This window comes from Rhinatrema bivittatum, chromosome 10, assembly GCF_901001135.1.
Source record: "Rhinatrema bivittatum chromosome 10, aRhiBiv1.1, whole genome shotgun sequence".
NCBI classification, from domain to species: domain Eukaryota; kingdom Metazoa; phylum Chordata; class Amphibia; order Gymnophiona; family Rhinatrematidae; genus Rhinatrema; species Rhinatrema bivittatum.
Window position 1 is genome coordinate 54775778 of NC_042624.1, and position 14332 is coordinate 54790109.

At 40.9% G+C, this 14332-nt stretch overlaps 1 protein-coding gene across 8 annotated transcripts in view; it reads right to left on the reverse strand.

The window, feature by feature from the left end:
- The window catches only part of CAMSAP2 (calmodulin regulated spectrin associated protein family member 2), a 217347-nt gene that overhangs the window by 79135 nt on the left and 123880 nt on the right, over positions 1 to 14332 (reverse strand). For 5 of the 8 annotated variants that reach the window (XM_029617695.1, XM_029617698.1, XM_029617696.1 and 2 more), the window contains one exon: positions 3874 to 3906. The exons of the other annotated variants lie outside the window; for them this stretch is intronic. In XM_029617695.1, the coding sequence (XP_029473555.1) occupies positions 3874 to 3906 (33 nt within the window). The remainder of the gene's footprint in view (positions 1 to 3873; positions 3907 to 14332) is intronic. 8 annotated transcript variants of the gene reach the window in all.

Genomic DNA, 14332 nt, shown 5'->3' on the forward strand with positions numbered 1-14332 from the left:
CACCACCCTCTTATGATGAAATTTAATATGAATATATTAATATTGTAAAGAAAGGAAGCAAGGGGAAGTATATTTAATTCAATTCAATATTTACATTTATCAATGGCATGATTCCAAGATATTATACATCTCTCGGAACGATGATTATATGAGACCCAACTTGGTTATCACGAACATTAATTGTTCATTTACCTTGGGTGGTATGAAGGTCCATTTATAAAACCAATTTATAAAAATAAATAATTATTTATTGTAATTTTGATGATTTAATTTAGCGACACTATTTTTTTTTATTTTTCAGTGAAATTTAATATGAGGCAGATAACTTACTAGGTCCTAAAGCTACTCAGTCCTGCAAGCTGAAGTGACCACCGCCAAAAATGCAACCTCCCAATTCAGGTTCTTTAGCCTTCATGAGTTCAGAGGATCTAAATGGGCTTTCATTTGTTGTGCTAAAAACAAGCCAAGGTTCCATGACACAGCAGGCAGCTTGATGGATGGTTTGAAATGAAGCAAGTTATGCATGATTCTTACAACTAAGTTAAAGATATGTAGAAGGTATTCAAGTAGGTTTTGTATGGGACAGAAAGAAGACTCTAGGATCTTGGCCTTATTCCACATAGCAAACCTCTATTTGCAATCTTAGTGGATTCCTCTTCTAGAAGCCAGAAGGACTGAGATACCGATTAGGAGAGACCATTGGAATCAATTCCTACATACTCAACATCCAAGCCATAAAGGCAAGGGATTAAAATAGGGTGGGGTAACATTCTATGATTCTGTTATATTAAAAGTTAGAGAAACACCCAACCTGACTGGTTCCCTAATAGATAAATCCTAAAAGACTGGAAACCAAATCTGTTTTAGCCAAGAGGCAGCAATAAAAATGGTAATGCCTTCTGGTCCCTTCTGAGTTTTATCAGAGTCCATTCATGAGGATCTAACTGGCAACTCAGCCTGTCTGCCAGAACATTTTTCGTCCCTGCCAATTAGGTGGCTCTTAGTGGTCTCCTGTTCAAAATACCCAGTTCCATATTTTGGCAGCTTCCTGACATGGGAGAAGAGACCCCATCTCCTTCCTGCTTGTTCAGATAGAATAAGCAGGAAGGAGACGGGGTCTATCTGGACGGGACAATTTGCTAGGCTACCTGATTTCTGATTCTGAACACCTTTGCAACCCAGCAAATTGCCCTTCACTCTATAAGGCTGATGTGTCTAGTCTTTCTTTCCTACAGGGACCAGGGGCCTCGGATGTGAAGCTCAATCATGCAAGCTCCCCAGCCCAGGCTGTATGCATCTGTGGTCAGGATAATCAAATGAGACCGAATTTGCAAGGGTATGCTCTGGGCTTCCTGCATTAAATGCCACCCCATCCCGGATGCTTGCACCTGTATGAAAAGAGTTTTGGGTGGTGGTGGTGAGGGGCTGCTAAGCCCTCAGAGGCACCCTCAGGCCCCCATTGGTTTTGCTCTGTCTCACAGCTGATGAGAAATATAACCCTCCATTCTTTTTATCCTGGGAGCTGTGTCCGTGTTTGTGACCTCCATTTCCACTGCTCCAAACCTGGGACGCAGGAGCCCACAGCTAGGTGGTCCTGTCACAGTCACGGGCTCCCAACTATCTGCTTTTCAGTTTACGTAGAAAAGGTGACTTTTCTTCTTAGTTTGAACCCATTGCTGTAAGTGGCTAACAAAATGACTGACAGGCAACCTAGATAAGTCAGCAGAGTTATCTTACTTCTACAAGCCTATCCAGCTAGCCCTCTTATACCAGGAAAAAGCAGACTCATCTGCCTTTTCTTCCGAAGAATACAATTTCTGACCCTCTGGCACCAAAGTGTAGGAATCAATTCAAAGTCTACCTTGAGCAAGTCATGCCAGATTTTATAATTTCCTAAAGTTCTGGAGACTTGCCAAAATATAGTTTACAAGTCACCAAAGCTGTCTAAAGACTTTTACATTTGAATACCTTTCTGCAGTTTTTAACTTTTTTTGTACTCTTAATTCTAAAGGTAAAGTATTTTATTCTTAGAAAAATGCATTTTAGCATGTAGTTTTTCTATTTAGTGCTAAGCTGATGCTATGCTGGCTTTATTTCTGTTTCAAGATTTCTTGATCTTGGTCTTGTGAAAGTTAATAAATCTACAAGTAAAAAAGAAGCTAGCACACTTCATTCTCAGCTTCGTACACAGTCAGATCTATCAATGAGCCTGCTAAGCTCTCTTGCACGCACAGGGAAGGCACCCATTCAGCAAGGCACGTGTGTGCTCTGCAGCCCACATGAACCACCCTGATCCACACAAAGCAGCTGCACAATCAGGGCTGGATAAGGACCGCTGAGGTCGTAGGCCAGGTCAAGTCTGATAGGCCCCACTGCATCAGCAAAACAAAGTACAACTTGAAATTCAGCACATTTTCTGTATTTAGCAAGCCTTCATAATCTGTGGCATCCGGTACTGAGCATACTCTTGTGACTGAAGATCGAGTAGTTACGCAAATAAAAGGCAAACAAGTTAGTTCAAAGGAAGAAGGAAGTATGTGCATAATTTAGAAACAAACGTAGATATGTAATCATTAGCCATGCCTCTGAAATGCCTCCTTATAGTTTAATAGAAGCAGCGTACTTTGAGGCAGCTGAAAATCCAATCTACTCCTATAATTCATGTTTTTACCTGCGGATGTCCTGATTCAGCCTTGAAAACGTATAAACACTTTTGTAACACTTCCAACATACATCATCTGCCTAGGGCAAATACTGTTAGATAGCAATGAACACGATCCCAGTATTTCCCCCCACATACCAGTTAGCTTCTCTCAAAAACTGTTTTCTCTTCCATTTTGTGTTTATGGGTAAAATGCTTAGCACATAGGGGCCCAGAGAAAATTCAAGTACTGGAGTACATTGAATACAGCTAACATGCTAAGGTAAATCCAACAAATTAATAAACAAAAGAACATTTTACATTCTCCTGCGCCCCCCAAAAGCTCTCTCTGGATTTAAAATCTGAAAAGGTGTAACATGCCCTTCTCCCCGGACCTATCCATCTGTTCAAAAGTTATAAGGGGGGAGGGGAGCATGATACACAAACCCAGGTACAATCTGATAAGCCTCTGCTCCTATGGAACCAAGGCTATAAAAAAAACCCAAAGACCATCAGAAAGCTCCAGTTATCAAACAAATCCAAACCATAAGCATTTCCGTTAGGGACATGCATAGGGAAAGCTTTTGTCTCAGCAATTCGGTTCATGCAAAAACACAGAAACGAAACGCTGTTTGGGGGCTGGGATTGTGTTTTGGACTGGAAATGACACAGAACAATACAGATACTGTTCATGTTTTCAATGTCAATTTTAACTGACTGCCCAGCTCTACTTTTCAGCGCCAGCAGCAGCTGCTGCGGATCCCACTTACGACAGATCCACAGGAACTCACTCACGTGAGAAACCGGAATTGGCCAAGTTGTATCCCGGAGCCCACATGTGAAGAGTTTTTATTGAGACCGAATCCTAAGAATTTTCTTCTATTTTGTGCTAATGGGGAATCTCTCACATGGACTAGGCCTATGCACAGCTGAAAAGGAAAGGCTCATCTGCTAATACACAAAAGGCCCCAAAATCAGTTACAGGTACATGTCAAAGTAACCCATTTAAGGGGAGAGCAGACCTGTCCTACACGTTCTCATGCTGCCTTCCAATCTATCTTTAGCCCTTATGGCTTCTTATGCTAGGGTTTGGGGAGCGTCAAGCCCCAAAGGCATTTTAGGCCAGTACCTGCCTAGCAGAAGGAAATGAACAAGCACACCAGCATGACATGGGCAAAGCCATTCTCAACCCAAACTAAGCAGATCAAAGTGAAGCAGCTGGGCAAACTTACAGGAACCAGTTTCCAATACCATTTGGTAGGAGACTTCAGAGTGAGCAGCAGAAAAAACAGAGCAAAAAAAGCAGAAAAAAAATTAATCAGAAATTATCACGTAAATGAATGAAGCAGATTTCTTTCAGCTCCTCAGATTGGTACAAACAATGAGAAACTTCGGTAAATCACACTTTACAATCAGCAGTTTTCATTTTGTGCATTTGCAAAAATAGGAACATTTTATGAGTAGTAATTCAGTAAATGTCGACATTTTTCAGTAACCAGGCAGAATCTCTCATAGTAACTTATTTTGCACCTCGGAGCAGTATTCCTGGTCTGGCTTGTCTTTCAAGGAATCCACAGCTCATTTGGTCAGCGATGGAGTGCATCTTTGAATACCAATGTTTTAACAACACAGCATCAAAATAAAATTAGTCACTAGAAAAAAGTTGGCAAACGAGGAAGCCCCATGGCCTCATCTCACTAACATGAAGTCACTGAGATTCACAGTGCAACACTGCTAGTAACTTAATACTCTTGCTGAATACACCATAATTGCACATGTAGAATTCCTTTCAAAACAAAGGGGGAAGGGAAAGCAGTTATGTTTTGGCAATGACAAATCAGACTTGCATCAACTAAATAAGCAATGACCTAAAATGTCCTAGAAACATCTGCCTCACTTTCAGCAACTGTTGATGCACCACTGTTAAAAGCGCCAGAAATCAGGAGGTGGAATGGTTGATTCAGCCAATGAGATTCAATCTCCGGTGGACATTAACTGAAAGGAGACGCCCCCCTTGTGATTGAAACTGGTAATGTAGCCTGCAGCAGTCACAGGGAGCAGAGGAGGTGAACCAGTAGGCAGAGCGCCACAGAATGGAGGTAGCTACTATTTTTATTCTAACAAAATACAGGGCCTTATTTAAAAAAAAACAACAAAAAACAAACTTTTCCCTGTTTTGCGCCTATGGAAAAAAATAATTTACTGAATAAAGTTCCTTAGCACTCTTGGCAGCAAGTGCAATTATAAAATACATTATCCTCAACTCATTAAAATGAGTGATCATCTTTCAGAGCATGGCAGTGGGCATTATTGTGACAGAGTATACAGCCTTCCACCCCCACTCCAAAGAGAAAACAACCTATCAGCCAGAGAGCCCTGACAGCCAGAAGAAGAAACAACTTCAGGGACAAGAAAGCAGAATTTTAAATTTTTGTGCACATAATTCTCCCAGCAGTATTCTGTGGACCATACTTCTTACTGGTCGTCTCACCATGGGTCAGCCATCCTTATAGCAACTTCTTTTTTTCTGCCTCCTTGCCTCTCTTTGCTTTCTCTTCTTTTTTTTTTTTTAGACCCAGGAAGTTGTGGCGGGTTTGGATAGAATTCTGTGCCTCTTTCTCCTAGAGCTGTACCACATGGCTACCATTTTATTTTTCTACATTATTATTTATAAATCCTGAATATTTTATATTGGTCAAAATAACACAAGAAATCCCTTGTATGTTGGGGAAGAGTATAGCGATATGAGTATACTACCATCCACCTGGCCAAAATGATGAGACAAACAGTGAAATGCTAAGAGAAATCAGAGAAGCTAACCAAATTGGTAGTGCGGTAATAAGGGGAGATTTCAATTACCCCAATATTGACTGGGTAAATGTAACATCAGGACATGCTAGAGAGAGAAAGTTCCTGGATGGAATAAATGACAGTTTTATGGAGAAATTGGTTCAGGAGCCAACAAGAGAAGGAGCAATTCAAGAAAGACCTAAAAACATGGTGCTTTCAGCAAGCATAAGGAACCAATGCTAAAGAGGGTAATTGAGAAACTAAAGTTTGAAAGAGGGATTCTTATTTCTATTTTCTTAACTATATTTATTTTATTTTTAATAGTTTTGTTTTTATTTTTATTGAATTTTATTGTATTTATTCTGTTTCTAACCGTTGTATAATGATTGATTTTACTATGTAAACCGTAAAGATAGAATCTTGTGTTCTGTGTAATGGTATATAAGAATTGCATAAATAAATAATAAATAAGTAGATCTAATTCTCAGTGAAGACCAGGATTTGGTGAGAGAGGTAACGATGGTAGGGCCGCTTGCCAATAGTGATCATAACATGATCAAATTTTGTTTTCTATCTGTTCTAGTTTTGTTTAAAATAATGGTAATTATTTATAGTATTTTATCTATGATATATTTTTACTTGTTATTTTATATTGATCATGAACCAATTGTATTTTTTTCTACCTATGTTTTTTGTTTATTTTTATTTAATATTATCTTATATCAGATTTGTATTATTGTAAACTGCTTTGGTCAACCTTGTGTTGGTAAAACGGTATAAATATCTTAAATAAATAAATAAATCTGAATTAATGATAAGAAGAGGGACAAGTAAGTAAATCCATGGCTCTAGCACTAAACTTTCAAAAGGGAAACTTTGACAAAATGAGGAAAATAGTTATTTAAAAAAACAAACAAAAAACCCTGAAAGGTGCAGTTACAAAGGTAAAGAGTGTGCGACAGGTGTGGACATTGTTTAAAAATAGCATCTTAGAAGCGCAGTCCAGATGTATTCCATGCATTAAGAAAGATGGAAGGAAGGCCAAAGAATTGCCGACATGGTTAAAAAATGAGGTGAAAGAGGATATTTTTGCCAAAGAAGTTGGCTGTAGAGGCAAAAACTCATAAAAACTTTTTAAAATATATCCAAAGCAGAAAGCCTGAAAAGAAGTAAGTTGGACTGTTAGATGATCAAGGGGTTAAAGGAGCACTTAGGGAAGATAAGGCCATTAAGGAAAGACTAAACCAATTCTTTGCTTCAAGGTTTACTGAACAGGATGTTGGGGAGATACCCATTCCGGAGATGGTTTTCAAGGGTGATGATTCAGATGAACTGAACCAAATTATGGTAAACTTGGAAGATGCAGTAGGCCAGATTGACAAACTGAAGAGTAGTAAATTGCCTGGATCAGATGGTATACACCCCAGGGTTTTGAAAGAACTAAAAAATGAAATTTCATACCAATCAGTAAAAATTTGTAACCTATCATAAAATCATCCATTGTACCTGAAGCCTGGAGGATGGCCAATGTAACCCAATATTTAAAAAGGGCTCCAGGGGAGATCCAGGAAACTATAGACCAGTGAGCCTGACTTCAGTGCCAGGAAAAATCTTGGAAACCGGTATAAAGAATAAAATCAAAGGATATTTAGATAGACATGGTTTAATGGGACACAGCCAGCATGGATTTACCCAAGGGAAGACTTGCCTCACAAATCTGCTACATTTTTTGAAGGAGTGAATAAACATGTGGACAAAAGTGAACCTGTAGATGTGATGCATTTGGATTTTCAGAAGGCATTCGACAAAGTCCCTCATGAGAGGCTTCTAAGAAAACTAAAAAGTCATGGAATAGTAGGTGATATCCTTTCGTGAATTGCAAACTGCTTCAAAGACAGGAAACAAAACAGGATTAAATGGTCTGTTTTTACAGTTGAAAAAGGTAAACAGTGGAGTGCCTCAGGGATCTGTACTAGGACTGGTGCTTTTTAATATATTTATAAATGATCTGGAAAGGGTCACGACGAGTGAGGTGCTTAAATTTGCGTATGACACAAAATTATTCAAATTAGTTAAATCTCAAACGGACTGTGATAAATTGCAGGAGGACCTTGTGAGACTGGAAGAATGGAGGTCCAAATGTCAAATGAAATTTAATGTGGTCAAGTGCAAGGTAATGCATATAGGGAAAAATAACCCTTGCTGTGGTTACATGAAGTTAGGTTCCACTTTAGAAGTTACCACCCAGGAAAAAGATCTAGGCTTCATAGTGGATAATACATTGAAATCATTGGCTCAGTGTTGTGAGGCAGTCAAAAAAGCAAACAGTGTTACAAATTATAAGGAAAGGAATGGTGAATAAAATGGTGGATATCATAATGCCTCTCTATTGCTCCATGGTGAGATCGCACCTTGAATACTGTATGCAGTTCTGGTCGTCGCATCTCAAAAAATATATAGTTGCACTGGAGAAAGTACAGAGAAGGGTGACCAAAAATGATAAAGGGGATGGAACAGCTCCCATATCAGAAAAGGCTAAAGAGGTTAGGGCTGTTCAGCTTGGAGAAGAGACAGCTGAGGGAGGGATATGATAGAGATCTACAAAATCATGAAAGGACTTGAATGGGTAAATGTGAATTGGTTATTTACTCTTTTGGATAATATAAGGACTAGGAGGCCTCCATAAAGTTAACAAGTAGCTCATTTAAAACAAATTTGAGAAAATTCTTTTTCACTCAATGCATAATTAAGCTCTGGAATTCATTGCCACAGGATGTGGTTACAGCAGTTAGTGCAGCTGGGTTTAAAAAAAGTTTGGATAAGTTCCTAGAGTAGAAGTCCATAAACTGCTATTGAAACATAAGAACATGCCATACTGGGTCAGACCAAGGGTCCATCAAGCCCAGCATCCTGTTTCCAACAGTGGCCAATTCAGGCCATAAGAACCTGGCAAGTACCCAAAAACTAAGTCTATTCCATGTTACCGTTGCTAGTAATAGCAGTGGCTATTTTCTAAGTCAATTTAATTAATAGCAGATAATGGACTTCTCCTGCAAGAACTTATCCAATCCTTTTTTAAACACAGCTATACTAACTGCACTAACCACATCCTCTGGCAACAAATTCCAGAGTTTAATTGTCGTTGAGTGAAGAACTTCTTTCTCCGATTAGTTTTAAATGTGCCACATGCTAACTTGATGGAGTGCCCCCTAGTCTATTATCTGAAAAAGTAAATAACCGATTCACATCTACCCGTTCTAGACCTCTCATGAATTTAAACACCTCTATCATATCCCCTCTCAGCCGTCTCTTCTTCAAGCTGAAAAGTCCTAACCTCTTTAGTCTTTCCTCATAGGGGAGCTGTTCCATCCCCTTTATCATTTTGGTCGCCCTTCTCTGTACCTTCTCCAGTGCAACTATATATTTTTTGAGATGTGGCGGCCAGAATTGTACATAGTATTCAAGGTGGGGTTTCACCATGGAGCGATACAGAGGCATTATGACATTTTCCGTTTTTAATGTTTGGGTCCTTGCCAGGTACTTGTGACTTGGTTGGAAACAGGATGCTGGGCTTGATGGATCCTTGGTCTGACCCAGTATGGCATATCTTATGTTCTTATGCATCACAGTCTGCCTAATTAATATAAAATGTAGTACAGAAAAGTTATTACTCAAAGATGCAGAGTTTTAAATATTCTGAGTAGAATTCCCCTAAGTACACTATAAGAGTTTCTCTTCCATTCTCTCTCCCCTACTCCAAGCTTAGCCCCTTCCACTCTACTTCCACCACCAGCTGTCCACTCCCAGCGCTTGCCCTCTTTCTCATACAGCCCCTCACACAGGCTCCCTCTGTCCCTCTCTCTTGCTCACATACACCTCCACCCTCACAAAGGCTCCCTTTCTCTTTTGCACACACATACAACCCCCTCACACAGGCTGCCTCTTTTGCACACATACCCCTTCACACAGGCTCCATCTCTCTGGACACACACCCCCCTCATATAGGCTTCCTCTCTCTGGCACTCTCCCTCTCAAATAAGCTACCTGTCTCTTTCACAAACACACCCTCTTGCACACAAGTTCTCTCTCTCTCTCGCACACACACACACCCCTTTCCCACAGACTCCTTCTCTCACACAAATACTCACCCTCCTCTCACATGCACAGGCTCCCAATATCTCACTCAATAGACACTCTCTCACACAAAATCTCTCTCTCACACACACACACTCTTCTTCTCTCTCTCATACAGGCTCACAAACTTTCTTGCCTCTCATGCTAAGCCTGCTGATCTTCATGTGAAAGGCATGGGCTCTGCTTGCAGTCCGCCAATCTTCGCCGCTAATGGGATTGGCTCTGCTCACAGCCAGCTGGACCTTTCTCCCACATTCTGCGTGAAAAAATATTCTGCCCAGGAGGGGAAATTTGCAGAAATTTGGCACTGAGCAGTAGCGCAGAATTCACCCAGGAGTAACAAAGGAAGGAAAACAGAGACAAAACTGTGGAATCCAGGGGTAGCAGGCCATCATGTCCCTGAGGCAGTATCCTCTCCTCCTTGGAGCTCTAGCTTGGATAAAACTGGAGCCTTTTTGGATTAAGAAACTGATTGAACACCATCTTTCCAGCTAAAACAGAGACAAAAGGTGCCAACTTAGAAGCAGCTCGTTACTGCGCAAACAGCAGTCGTGCTCACTATCACATCAATCAAGCAATATGCAGATCCAATGTATGCTAACTCACAAAAGAGTCTGTTGCCATTAGTAACCATCATAAATAGTCATGATAGATAGTTGAATATGGAAACTTTTTGTGTAAAAAAAAAAAAAAAAAGTTTTGTTTTCCCCTCTTTGCAATGATCCCGTGATTTTTGGTTTATGACTGCAAGATAACAGTCCTTGCACTAATGTTAGTCATCACCCATGCCTGGGAATTCCAACTGCTGTCAAAATAATATTGCAGCAGATGGCTGCACCATGCAGCCTATTGTTAAACAGAGGAAAAAGATCCTCTCAGTCACTCTGCATGACACTACAGGCAAAGTGAAAGCTGAATCTGAACTAAACAGGGAAATCAATGGGCTTGGCCAGGGCTACCATAATCTGCACAGCCCACAACACTGTGGAAAAAAGGTTTGGATCTTTGGAAGCCAAAATATTTAAATAGGTCAAAGCAATAACAAGCAGAAAATATTTGAAGAAAAAGAGAGACCTACAGCCCTGAATTATTCTAGCCATTAAATATTTGACCAATGCTTAAATGTTGTTTGAAGGGCTGCAGCACAGAGAACCAACAAAACTTGCTGCATTTGGCAAGCCTGTGTGAGATATGACTCAGTGCTCTACTCTTTCTGGCCTGCATGGAAATTGTCAAGGCAGGCTAGGAACTGGAAGAAAATGCTCAACAAACTGTTCCAAATCAAAAAGCATTTCCCTGAATTAGCGCCTGACAAGATCAGGAAGGAGCACATTTTCCATGGTGCTAGCCTGAGGTCCTTCTCCCCTCCAGGAAAACCTCTAGATGGGCAGGGCGGAGGATTTAGACCCATTTCTTTTGTTTTTGACTTGACAGTTTCTTCTTGCTTCTTTGGGCTTCCAGCTCAGTCAGAACCAGAGCTGGGATCTGGTACCACAAGCCTTCAAATCACAACCACCCCTCCCCCCTTCCTTTATATCCCATCCCAAGTCACTTGAGTACAGGCCAGGGGTTGGTAACTCAGCCCCGGAGTACCATAAACAGGTCGGGTTTTCAGGATATATCCACAATGAATACGTATCAGGTTTAGCTGCATGCACTGTCCTCCAGTGTAGGCAAATCTAGCTTATGCATTTTCATTGTGGCCACCCTGAAAACCCGACCTGTTTGTGGCACTCCAGGACCAAAGCTGCAGTGGCGGTGCTTGCTGGAGGCCATTCACCAGGACTCCTTCCAGATCCCTTCAGATAGGGGTCTTTAATCTGGCTACTGCGTCTTGCTGCTGCACGATATCACTCCCTACCCTACAGGAGATGCGAATGCTGCCGCTGCAGCATCCCCAGGGCCTGAACTAATAACCAAACCCAGGTCCCTCCACATGGCCATTGTTCCTTACCTAGCAATGGCACTAAACAGTTTCTACACAAACCCAGCCACTCAATCAAGGGGGCATGGGCAGGATGGTAGAAAAGAAATGGAGTAGTGCAGTAGTGAAAGTCCTGAATCAGCCACAGTAGGGCTTATAGAAAAAGTGGCGCATACTACTAATTGCTGGGAACCTATGTAGCAGAGTTGGTAGCGTGGCCAGCGAGATTTTCTCTGATTAGCAGCTAACAAAATAAGTTGACTAGCCCTTTTGAGGCAGGTCAGAAGACTGACCAAATCTCCACGAAGCAGGTCAAAATGAAGACCAGACCCCCCACCAAGTACTAAGTCTGCAGCATGGGCAAAAGTCGAAACAGCAAAAAAAACAAACAAAAAAAACTGGAGAAGCATACAAATCAGTCTGACAAATGCTGTCTAATAACTTGACAAGTAAAGCTCAGCTCAGGTCTCTGTTAGATGGGAAATCAATGTGTAACAAAGCAAAAGTCGTTTTGAAGGTGCATGTGAAACATAAGAAAGCTGCTGCTCCAGATACAATTTTGAGTGAGTATTTTGGCTTGGAGGCTGAATTTAGGGATGGGGAAGGAGAAGCCCAGACTGGTAAGGAAGGCACAAAGCCTCTCCTGACACACATGAACCACCTTTGAACAGGCTTTACAACCACAGATGACTGGATTGTAAACCCCATAGAGAAGGCACTCTCTTATGTTTAAAGCTACAGAAATGAGAAGTAATACCAATAAAAGCAGCGGCACGCTTCACCACAACCTATGATGAACATCACATTAAGAACATCAGGAACACATCACAAAGTTGCTCATCTGTTTTAATGACATCTCTGGGCAGAAGCATGCCATTTTCTTCAGGAAAGATGACTTTGCACCCTGAATGGGCTAGAGTACGCCTAGCTTGACACGAGCCAAGCAGCATGCCTGCTGCATTCAATCTGAAATGGTTCAGGTGGCTGCCAAAAAAATAAAAATAAAAAAAAAACCAACTTTAAAAATGGCTGAAATGAAGTAAACCCATTAAGGAATAAAAAAAAAAAAAAAAAAAATCCAAGAACAAAACGTGATTTTTAAGCAAAAGCACAAAAAGATGACAGAGAGCTAGAAATATTCCTCCTGGAATGAAAGACAAAATCAAATCCTACTGGCAGTCGATTTATTGTTGCACAGGCCCTCTTGCTAAACATGCTCAGAGTTAGAGACACTCATCAGTGATGTACACAACCAGATCATGTGACCTACTTGTGCATGCATGGAGCTTGCTTGTCATTCGAGAACTAAACCACACCTTTATACAAGGGCTTGCCACCTTCCCAAACCACTTTCAATTTCCTGGTGATGATGGGTCTTCTAATAGTTTATTTATTTATTTATTTTCCAGCTTAAACCACTACTTTTTTCCAGAAGTTAATTTGAATGTATTACAAAATACGGAGCTTGATGTGATTTATATGTTTTATTTTCAATTAAACGGTTCTCTCTTCTCTTATCCTTAAACATGGAAAGATGCTTACAACCAAGGGTAACTACTACAATCCTCTTCACGTTCAAAATAAAAAGTGTGACAAAGAACGGACAGATGCCTTAGGTTTTTCACCTAAAGAAAAATAAATGTTGAGTGATTCTCATCCCCCTCTCAGTGCATCTCAGATCCCCTCACTGGACAAGGGGAAAACTCCTCAGTGGTGTTATTTATTTAAAAACACTTGCTACCCACCCCTCCAAAGTTTGGGCCGGGGTACAATAAAACATTCATAAAAAGCAAACAAAACAGGGCTCACTCCTGCAGCATGACCTCCACAACGAGCACAAACCCTGCTTGACAGAAGACTTGAACCCATAGCTAAAGCACAGGGCTCACCCATGGGGCAGTGTGTTCGTTTAACACAAAAGTTAAACGGGACAAATGAGGCCATTTTCAGTTTGTTCCAAATGGAATGAACCAAAAATGGCTTCTCATGAAAACCTGAATTTTTGTATATTTCCATTTTCAATAAAAAAATAAATAAATAAGGACTTCCACAAGGCCTTCCAACCCCACCCTTCACCCCGTAAAAACAAACTCAGGGCCTGGGCCTACCCAGCTGGGCTGGTCTAAACCAGGCCTAACCCTCCTCTCACCTGTTACAAATTTAGCCTGGGTCTGGGCCTACTTGGCTGGACCGAGACAGGCCCCTCCCACTGCCTGAAATATGGCCAGGGATCTTCCAATCGGTCTGGCGATTATGTTTCTATATAATTTTGTATTGTTGTTATATGTTTTAAGAATTCTAATTCACCTAGCACGGTATAGGCAGACAAATACTTTAATAAATAGATAAATACAAACAATTATGTTGTGGCCATACAACAAAGGGCAGCCCCATGTTGGCTACACAGGCCGCCATTTTAAAGATCCAGGGCAGGAGCAGTGGGCTTAACTCCTGCCCTTTTTATCCTTTGCATTCTGGATCTGTAGCAAGGAAGTAACTGGGGGCTACAGAGGGAGGTCCCCAACCCCAGCCTATGTTTTCTAGGGGTGGGAAGGCCCAGGTAGGTCCAAGGCCCTGGGCCAGATATCTTTCAGGTGGGAAGGGGGTCAGAGAAGCCCAGTTTGGTTGGTTTTTGGTTTTTTTTGAATTTATTTTATTTTAGTTTAGTTTAATGGGGTAGGCTTTGGTTTGGGAAATGAAGCAAATAAATAAAAAAAATGTAATGAACTGAAAAGCAAAATAGAATCCTAGACAAAACTGAATGGGCCACACATCCCTACTGGCCCATAATATATTAGTTCTAAATGGTTTATAGTCGGTTTTCCTCCTCTTCTTTTTTTTTA